General features: G+C 48.6%; 1 protein-coding gene and 1 long non-coding RNA gene across 2 annotated transcripts; one reads left to right on the forward strand and one right to left on the reverse strand.

The window, feature by feature from the left end:
- The first annotated feature begins 2349 nt into the window (after positions 1-2349).
- PPM1J (protein phosphatase, Mg2+/Mn2+ dependent 1J) lies at positions 2350-10183 on the forward strand. Its single transcript, XM_051993014.1, has 10 exons — positions 2350-4935; positions 6261-6375; positions 6771-7067; positions 7434-7546; positions 7828-7912; positions 8334-8452; positions 8688-8751; positions 8908-9015; positions 9234-9385; positions 9866-10183. The coding sequence occupies exons 1-10, from the start codon at positions 4616-4618 to the stop codon at positions 10011-10013; spliced, it is 1521 nt and encodes a 506-aa protein (XP_051848974.1). The 5' UTR covers positions 2350-4615; the 3' UTR covers positions 10014-10183.
- LOC127559316 (uncharacterized) lies at positions 7035-9868 on the reverse strand. Its single transcript, XR_007953100.1, has 3 exons — positions 9617-9868; positions 7401-7573; positions 7035-7131 (listed from the first exon to the last, which is right to left on the reverse strand). It is a non-coding gene; the product is annotated as an uncharacterized LOC127559316 (long non-coding RNA).
- Positions 10184-10385: the final 202 nt, after the last annotated feature.

Raw genomic sequence — 10385 nt, forward strand, 5'->3', positions numbered from 1 at the left:
CGCTACTACTACTCCTGGGACAGCGCCGGGCGCAGCGCAGGAGAACGCAGCGCAGCGCCGCCGAGCCCCGCTAAGCCGCCAGAACCCCAGCCGGGACAGCGGGGACAGCCGGACCAGCGTCGGTGAGGGGGCGGCCGGAGGGAGCCGGGTAGCAGCGGCCTCTGGCGGCCACACCGGGAAGGAGGAGACTGGGGAACACCCCGACCCCCATCCTCCGCGCGTTCCCAGTTCCTCGCCTCTGGCTCCTGTATCCAGGAGATAACCTTTATTACCCAGCTGGATGAACTCACACTGACAAATTTGGAGGAAAGATACTCCCGGCTCCAAGTCCCAAGGTCTGGGGATCTCTAAGGTCCCTTCCAACTCTGAAATGACACCATTCTTTAGTCCATTCCCTGATGTACCTTCGGAGCGCCGGAGAGAAGGGCGTTGACAGAACTGGGACAGAACTGGGTAGGCAGGTAGACAGTCACCCAAGGTGCAACATGGGGGCGGGTGTGCAAAGAGGGACCTAAGTGTTACTTTTAATAGACCTGTATTTTTAATGCAGTCTCCCAGGGCTTAGGAACACAGCTGTGAAAGATTTCTTTTCTAAGTTCCTGAAACAAAAGAAATTTCTCTTCCAAGAAATAAAATTGTATTCATATTTTCAAGAAGACTAGAAAGAGGAGGGAATAAAAAAAAAATCAATCTATTAAAAAACCCACTCTGTCTATGCCTTGGCCCCAAGCCAGAATATCAGGAATAGAGTGAATGAGTCTGGCTTTGGATTCCCTGCCCAGAGACACACACAAAAAAGGATTCTCCTTCCCCTTTCTCCCCCCAGCTCCCCTTCTCTTCCCTCCAGCCCACAGTCAACAGCCAAAGTCAGAATTAACTAGTTCAAGGCAACCAAGACCGTACTCTGGGGCATTTATATGCCCTCACCTTCTCACCCCCTGCCTGGACCTTTTCCAGCCTTTCTCCAGGGACCCAGGACCATTGAACCCCTAGATTCTGGTCTGCCTTTAGTCAAAAACCACTTGGGGATAGTGAAGATTCTGCTTTTGATTGCATCTTCAGGCTGTTATCTAAGCCTCAGCTAATCATACCACCCTGTTTCCCTCCACACCCACTACTGCTTTTGACCGCAAGCGAAAAGCTTCCTAATTGTGGGAGGAAACCTAACTGATTAGCAAGTTTTTTGGCTTCTAGGAGCTATATTTCTCCTTCTGTCATAGTGTTCTTCCTAAAGTGCAGATCTGACCATGTCGTTTCCCTACTCAATAAATCCTTAATGGCTCCCTATTACTTCTAGGATCAAATAAAAACTCTCTCTGACATTGAAAGCTCTTAACAACCTAGCTCTTCCTACCATCCCACTCTTCTCATGCATTAGCCTCCATCCAGCAACAGTCTTGGCTTACTTGATGCTCTCACTCCATTTCCTTACTCTATACCCTATTGTCCCTCATGTTTGGAATAGTCAGCCTCCTCCATTCTCTTCCTCTTAGAATGACTAATTTTCTTTTACAATTCAATCCAAATTTCTTTTACAAAAAGACTTTCCTGATTGCCCTAACTAGTGTACTGTCTTGTCAAATAGGTCAGAGCAATGGATAGATTGCTGGGCTTGACATCAGGAAAACTCATCTTCTTGAGTTCAAATCTGCCTCCCCGACTTACTACCTTGTGTGACCCTGAGCAATTCACTTAACCTTATTTGCCTCAGTTTCCTCATCTATAAAATGACTGGATAAAGAAATGGCAAATCAGTCCAATATCTTTGCCAAAAATAATCCCAAATAGGGTCATGAAGGGTTTGGGCATGACTGAACAATAAAAGTGGGGAGAGTGCTAGAACTGGAGTCAGGATGTTGTGAGTTCAAATCTAGCCTCAGATTTTTACTAGCTCTATGACCTTGGACAAGTCATTTAAGCACCATTTCAGTTTCTCCCTCTGTAAAACAACACCTACTTCCCAGAGTTGTTGTGAGAATCAAAAGAGATGATAAGTGAAAAGTGTTTACTACTTTGCACACAGTAAGGGCCATGTAAATGTTCATTATTATGATTACTTAGCAATGTAACTGTTACCTCCTAATGAAAGTAAGCCCCTTGAGGGTATGGACTGTTTCAGTTTTGTCTTTGTGTCCCCAACACCCAACAAAGTTTCTGGCACTTAGTAGGTCAATAAATGCTTGTTGATTGATTGATCCTATATAGAGAGCTAGAAGGAAACTTTGGCTATCTCAGACAGAGGAAATTTTTTTTTAAATAACTTTTTATTGACAGAACCCATGCCAGGGTAATTTTTTACAGCATTATCCCTTGACTCACTTCTGTTCCGATTTCCCTCCCCCCCTCCCTGCTTCCACCCCCTCCCCCAGATGGCAAGCAGTCCTTTATATGTTAAATAGGTTACAGTATATCCTAGATACAATATATGTGTGCAGAACCGAACAGTTCTCTTGTTGCACAGGGAGAATTGGATTCAGAAGGTATAAATAACCCGGGAAGAAAAACAAAAATGCAAGCAGTTTATATTCATTTCCCAATGTTCTTTCTTTGGGTGTAGCTCCTTCAGACAGAGGAAATTAAATGACTACTGTTAAGGTTACTTTGGCCTTTACATCAAAAGAGGAAGTTGAACACAGATCTTCAGACTCCATGATCAGTGCTTTCTCTATGTTGCACTGGATTCTCTTTTTCTTCCTCGTCTTTACCTTAATGGTAAAATGGTCATTTAAAGCAACATCCTGAAGCCTAACTATCAGAGGTGACTGGCTTAAGAAAGTTTGGTTAATAGTTAAGAAATTAGATCTCATCCATTGTAGTCCCCAAGAGATAAATATTGTAATTGATTTGGGAGCAATGAGTTTGGATGATTCACAGAATCAAAGAATCTCAGAGTTAAAAAGTAAGTCGACTTATTGGTATCACCCTCTTCAGACATGGGTTGAACTAAGTGGTCTCTTAAGAGCCCTTCCACATCTAAAAGTCTAGAATTCTGTAAGAATTTGGGGAGCGAAGAAGAAGGGATCAGGGTGAGGAGAGATTTTGATTATAAATGAAATGACTAACCATCTTCTTCAGTTAAGGCTACAAGGTCCTGACTATCTATCTATATCTGTATATAAGTATACAGATATAGACACACACACACACACACACACACACACACACACACACACACTTATATCCCTTGTGCTGAGTGAGGAATGTAAAGCATAAAGAAGGGCTACACAAGATAGCAAGGAGATGCCCCAGAAACACTGAATAATAAGAACTAGGTATTTCTGGAAAATTGACATACAGTGACATTCTTATCTATGCCTTCAGGTCAATTCAACAGACATTTATTAAGATCTTTTTTTGGAAGGGGGGCATCATGACTTAGTGTTTAATGGGTGCTGGGCTTAGAGTTAGAAAGTCCAGGCTTTGATGCTTCCTATTTGAATGACTCTGAATAAACCTTTCTGTGTCTCAAGCAGCTTGTGATCCCTATTGATGGAGGAAGTTCTCCAAGCTGATGAAATCACAGCTCCTTTCCATCTTAATAAGTTATTGTACTTTATCCTAACTCTATTTTAGTATTTCCCTTTTCTGAATTTCTGTAGGGCAACCCAATTTTCTGTCCTTTTCCCCCAACTAAAGATGGTTAGCTTGGCCTGTGTCTCCCTCCAGTGGTGGTTACATGACAGGCTCAGTGCCCCACTGAACTTTGTCAGTTATCATCTAAATCACTTTCCCTCTTAAAAAAATAAAAACAAACAAAAAACCAAACTTAAGCCCCCTCAGATCTCTAATACTGGGGACATAGACTGGGGTGAGACTAGGGCAATCAAAAGGAAAAGAGGTAACTAGGGTTAGAAGAGGAGGGAAGGAGGAAAAAAAGAGTGACAATAAAGCCTTTGCCACAGGAGATGGTCTACATGGAAAAATGACCAATAGGGAAATTACATGTACAGATTCATTCACTAATTCAAGTTAGTTTGCCCATATTCAGCCATTACCTTGCCCTTTTCCCCTATCCTCCCCCACCACACATAGAGGTGTTGTCACACCAAGTCACCAGGCAGCCTCACACCCAGAGGTTGCAGACACTTAATTCCTCGGGGCAGCCACCCTAGTTAAGGCACTGAGGTAATCTGGTCCAGCTCTCTGCCTTCAGGAGAGGTCCCCCTGCAAGGCTAGTCTGTAGATGGGGTTTATTCTCAGAGAGCTCCACTAAAAAACCACTTGGGTCTTCCTTGGTTCATTGGTTTCCAGCTCCTCAGAAAAGGACTTCTAATTTATGAAGTCTGGTTTAGTACACGGGAGACCTGGAGACCCAAGCCACTTCCCTACAGATAGGGGGTCCATCTCCTTCCCAGGTCAGTGAAGGGAAACTGAGGCAAAGGAAGACGCGAGGGAAGAGGCAAGGGAACGGGGCTAGGTGATGCTGGCCAAGTTTAGCGGCTCCGCAGCTGGCCTGGATGAAGCGGGAGCCAGTGATGGAGAGTTAAGCTTAGCTTAGAGATCACCCCGTTCCGGGATCTGAAGGGCTGGTGTCAGCACCTCCCTCCCAGAACCCTCAGGGGTGGGGCGTTCTTAGGGCAGGGCCAACTCTGGGGGCGAAGCCAAGAGTAGCAGCATGCTAAACAGAGTGCGCTCCGCCGTGGCGCACCTGGTCAGCTCCGGGGGTCCACCGGGGTCTGGGTCCAAAGACCTCCCTGCTACAGAGTCGCCTGTCCCCACTGCTCCCCCAACGGCACCCCGAAGCCCTCCGGCGGGGGCTGAAAGCGGAAGCAGAGCATTTGGGGGCGCTGTGGAGAGTCGGGGCAGTTTCTCTCGACCCACCTTCTTGCAGCTGAGCCCGGGGGGGCTAAGACGGGCGGAAGATCACGCTGGCCGGGTCGTGCAGAGCCCCCCGGATACGAGCCGCCGCCTGCCCTGGAGAACTGGCTATGCCGAGTGAGCCCCCCGTCCTGAGCCCATTCCAAAATGGCATCTTAGGGGCCCGGACCCCAAGATCCTCCCTCTTCCCCTCCCCCAGATTTGCCCCTGAAATCCCGAGATTCACTCTCCTTCCCTGCCCCTATCCCTAGGACCCCTGTCTCTTTTGGGGATGCCCCGACACCAGAAATCTCGACTCGAGGCTGGTGTCCCCAAAGTCTCACCACTCAGGGACCCCTTTCACGCCCTTCACTCTTTTCTGGGATTCCCACCCCACATCCCGGAGCGGGGAGGCAGAGGGCGAGGCTGGAAAACCTGTGCTATAAGTTGCTCGCCTCTCGGCTCGAAAGCTGGCAGTTAATAGATAGAGGAGTGCGGTAGAGAAAAAGAAAAGGAGGGAGGGGGGATCTGTTAAAACAGGAGCTAAACTGGAACCAGGGAGCACCCCCTGCGCTGACTCCTGGCCTCGGGACCAGCCATTCCCCTCCCCCTCCACACCCAGAAATAGCCTGGGACTCGAAGCTTCGGCCTTGTTCCCTTGGGGAGGGGGGAGGTAGCGAGAGGTGTTGGGGCAGGTGGGGGGCGGGGAGGAGCTAGATAATAATTGCTCGCCTGAGCCAAGGCTAGCTCTGCAGCCTCGAGAGTTAGAATCCGGGCGGGTTCCCACCCGGGGATGCATTTTTAATGTCTCTGCAAAGAAAACCAAAGCTTGAAGTGGGATGGGATTGATGGAGGGAAGTGGGGGTAGTGACATGATGTTCCCCACCCCCACTCTCACTCCCGGCATGATCTTTCCCGGGTCGAAGGGGCTGTGTGCTGTGGGTATACCCGGGAAGGGTGTCTTCTTCCCCTCTAATTCCTCTTTTTCTGATTGAGTTGGTGCACTTCCTTATTTTGCAAAGAACCAGAGTGCGTTCCCTGTCCCATTTTAGAATCTGTAGCCCAAAGAGGGCTAGGTTTTCCTCCTGGAGGAAAGAAGGCAGGACCTGAGGAAGTAAAATTTCCCCTTCTTTCCTCTTCTCTCCTCCACCCCATTATAATATTTTCTTAAAATTAGAGTAATTCTAACTAACTTCTAACTTCTCCCTCAGGCGAGGGAGATGTGAGGGGAGTAGTGAATGGAACTTCTGTCAGATAGAAAAGTAGGAACCCCCCCCTCTCCCAAACTAAGGCTCGGTGTATATTTCCCTTCCATCCAATCCTTGCGCCCGTCTCTGGCCCGTATCCCAGGCCAGCTCTGACCTTTCAACACTTGGCTAGGAAGCTGCTCATGATGGGGGAGGGGGACTACTCTGGGTCTCTGGCTGTGTGTCCAACCTGATGTGGTCAATCTGGCCTGGCAGGGTCATTAACGCAGGCAAGAGTCGGCATAATGAGGACCAGGCATGCTGTGAGGTGGTTTATGTTGAAGGCAGACAGGCCAGAATGGGTGGGCCAGGGAAATCCATCACAGACCAGGTGAGTTCCTCACGCTCCTGACCTCCCGAAATATGAAATCATTATGGAAACCCTGGGTCCCAACCTTAATTAGCCAGCTGCTCAGCTTTGACTGTCTCATCTTCAGCTTTGGATTTTTGGATTTAAAAAAAAAATTCCTATTGTTGGCCTTGAGCTCCCTTTAAGAAAATTTGTCAATCCCAGTTTACAACACAACGAGTTCTCCAACCCTTGCTAATTACTAGTTTACTACTAGTTTGACCTTTGGTCTTGATTCTATCTGACCTCACATTTCTGACCCTTAACCTCTGCTCCCATCAAACTGACATTGATGTTTTTCTCTGATCCTGGGTTGGTTTCTCCCCCCCCCCCCAGTTTTTCCCACCCATCTCACCCTCTCCATCATTTCTCTTCAGGGCCAACAGGGTCTCTGCTTCCACTACTGGGGCCTGTTCGACGGCCATGCAGGGGCTGGGGCAGCAGAGATGGCCTCGAGACTTCTTCATCGATATATCCGGGAACAGCTTCGGGGCCTGGTGGAGATCCTGCAGGACCCTGCTCCCCCCCCTCTGTGCCTTCCATCCGATACTGAGGCTTCTGTCTCCTTGGAGTCCTCATGTCCCGGTGGGTCCCAGCCCTGCTGGCCATTGCAGAAAGAGGTGACCCACGAGAGCCTGGTAGTGGGAGCCATTGAGAACGCCTTCCAGTTCATGGTAAGAGGCAAGAAGAGTATCGGGGTGGGGAGGGAGACATTGTGGATGCTGATGGAAGGTACCCCTGTGCCGCAAAGGGAGAGATTCAAAGAATCTGAGCTCAACCTTAAAAAGAATTGAGGAAAGGGAAATTAAGAGATTCTCCTTCCTTTCTCCCAGTTCTGTGGATTCCATTCATTTCGGACACTTCTTCCCTAAGCAGACCCTCCTCCCCAGTCCCCCTTTGTCTCTGTCACGCCAACAATTTATTCAGGTTAAACTGGGGCTCAGGCAGATGTGGGTCACAGTTTCTCCCCGGGGTGGAGATGAGCCTCTTTACTGCCAATTCTTTACCTTCACACTTCTCCCGCCGTTCCCTGATGGTAGGATGAGCACATGGCACGAGAGCAGAGGAGTCAGCATGCAGTCGGTGGTTGCTGTGCCCTGGTTGTGGTCTACCTCCTAGGGAAGATGTATGTGGCCAACGCTGGAGACAGCAGGTATGGGCAAGAAGAATGGAGCCGGACCTGGTTTTGAGGGCGAAAGGTCACAGTGGCTGCGAGAACAAAGAAACTACAGGCATAAAGAAGTCTGGGAGATAGGAGAGGTCACAGATAGCAAGGGGATGGCATTTAGGGACAAAAGAATTGCCGGGGAATTCACTGGGAGAAGGTCTGGGCAGGCCTGGCTTGGAGCAATAAATCTGGGGAGGTCTGGCCAGAGCCTCTTCAGCTTTGGTTTGATCTTGAAGCTGGTTCTACATTGTCTTCCTTCATCCTAGGGCTATCATTATTCGAAATGGAGACATCATTCCAATGTCTCGGGAGTTTACCCCTGAGACAGAAAGACAAAGACTGCAACTCCTTGTAAGTGAGACCCAACTCTCCCTTTTCCTCTGCAACCCACCTGGACTTCAGTTCCTCCAGGGCTACCATGCCTTTTATTTCATATACAGACTTTGCCTCAGTTTCTCCAGCTGTAATGAGTAGCTATCCTCTGGGCTGGGGAAAGTCTAAGATGAGGGGATTTCAATTTCATATTCTGCATTCATAGTTGAGGAAGGAGATTAAGGTAAAAGGTAAAAGGAGGGAAGAAAATGTACTGGATGGGAAGGGGGATATTTTAGTCACTGTGAAGGAATCACTCTTTTGTGCCCTGAACTTATCTTGCACTGATAAATGATGCGCAAGAGTAGGGGATGATGTGACATAACCTGGGACCCCTCCTGATCTCCCAATTCCTTTGGATGCGATTTGCTCCTCACCAAACCCTGCCACAATCCATCAGGGTTTCCTGAAGCCAGAGCTACTGGGCAATGAGTTCACCCACCTCCAGTTCCCCCGGAGAGTCCAGCCAAAAGAGCTGGGTCAACGAATGCTGTATCGAGACCAGAGCATGACTGGCTGGTAATGCTGTCTTTCGGCTAGTTATTATTGCTTGGTCCCCTCATCGCCCCATCACTGGGGGGCCCTTCCCATGGGTAACTCGGAGGCTCACTACTTTAGGCAGAGGCTGGGTATTGGTTGTAAGGAAAGAGGCTCCTTTTCCAGGGAAGCTGAGTGAGAATCAGGGTGGCCTCTTCTTAGGGGGATGAAGTAGTTTGATATCTGAGTAATGCTTTCCCTGCATCCCCCTCCCCAGGGCCTATAAAAAGATCGAACTGGAAGATCTCAGGTTTCCCTTGATTTGTGGAGAAGGCAAAAAGGTAAAGTCTTAGAGGGAAGTACGTATGTGATAGATAAGGGATGGAGAAAGGGAAGGAAACAAGGTGGGGCTACAGGGAAAGATTATCGAAAAACTTTTCTAGAGCTGGAGAATCATAGTGTGAGCAAGAATTTAAATTAGTGCTTATTCCTTTCAGGCTCGGGTAATGGCCACCATCGGAGTGACCCGAGGTTTGGGTGACCATAATCTAAAAGTGTGCAGTTCTACTCTGCCCGTCAAACCCTTCCTCTCCTGTTTCCCGGAGGTGAGCTGTAATAATCCTGTTATGCACCCCACCCCTGGACCTCCTGACTTTTTAAAGCCCATATCACTCCTCTTCACTGAATGTTCAAATTTTATCAAGGTTTACACAATGATCCCTCCTTAGCCCTTTGTCCTACCTTCCAGACATTCCCACCTTCCAGCTCCAGTGAATATCTGACCCATCTCCCTTCTCACCCACCCCTTCCTAAACCTCTCCAGGTACAGGTATATGACCTGACCCAGTATGAGCACTGCCCAGATGACGTCTTAATCCTGGGAACAGATGGATTATGGGATGTCAACAGTGACAAAGATGTGGCTGCCACTGTGGACAAAGTGCTATCTAGCTACGAGCCCAATGATCCCAGCAGGTGAGATTGGATGGAAAGGTCACAGAAAAGTCAAATTCTACATATCTCCATGCATGTTACTTGCCTGTGTTTCTCAAGCACCGGACTGGGCACCAGAAGGTCCAGATGTCTAGGTGATCTACAGTAAGACACCTAGCTTGTTCTACATAGTCTCTTCACTTGTAAAATGGGGATAATACAAAATCTCAGCTTAGTGTTGTCTCTGAGATCTTCAACAAGCATTGGACTTACTTAATTTGGGTTTCCTCGTCCCCATCTAGCCATAAAATGGCTAGATTACAATCTCCAAGGTCTTTGAGGCTCTCAGTTATGAGTCTATAAATAACATCAACTTTAACTATGTCAGTTGTGAGATAGTAAACGGGAAAGTCCTTTAGAAGCTGAAAGAAAGATGATACAAATGTAAGGGGCCATCATCATTCTGACCATTACTTTTATTATTACACGGAGGTAACCTGAGTACATGTATGTTCCTGGCAGGTACACTGCACTGGCCCAAGCCCTGGTCTTGGGGGCCAGGGGCATCTCCAGGGAGCAGGGCTGGCGGCTCCCCAATAACAAAATGGGCTCTGTTGATGATATTTCTGTCTTCGTCATCCCATTAGGGGGGCCTGGCAGCTATACTTAAGGGGCCCAGGCCCCTCCTCCCTCAGCCTCTTCAGAATCCGGCTCCAGCCCAGCCCAGACCTTGCAGCTGGTGCCATAATACTGTTCGGTAGGACTTTCACTGGGCAGGGATTGTCAGCTGGTTCTATCTTACCCAGGGATGTGTGTAAATAAATCAAACGGATCCAAAAACTGCGTGCGTCTCTACTTTGGGGAAAAGCTGAGATCAGGAGGGGATTGGGCCTCCGAAGAGGGAAGGCGATCCCGAGAAGTGGCCTAGCAGGCCTGTTGCCTGCCTCCCTCTCTCCTTCCCTGTCCATTCCCTAGCCTTTCCAAGTCCCTCCTAGCCCCAGGTGGGGACCCAGGAGTGCTGGCGGAGTTGGCCGCGGGAGGG

Source organism: Antechinus flavipes, chromosome 4 (genome assembly GCF_016432865.1).
Source record: "Antechinus flavipes isolate AdamAnt ecotype Samford, QLD, Australia chromosome 4, AdamAnt_v2, whole genome shotgun sequence".
Classification (NCBI taxonomy): Eukaryota; Metazoa; Chordata; class Mammalia; order Dasyuromorphia; family Dasyuridae; genus Antechinus; species Antechinus flavipes.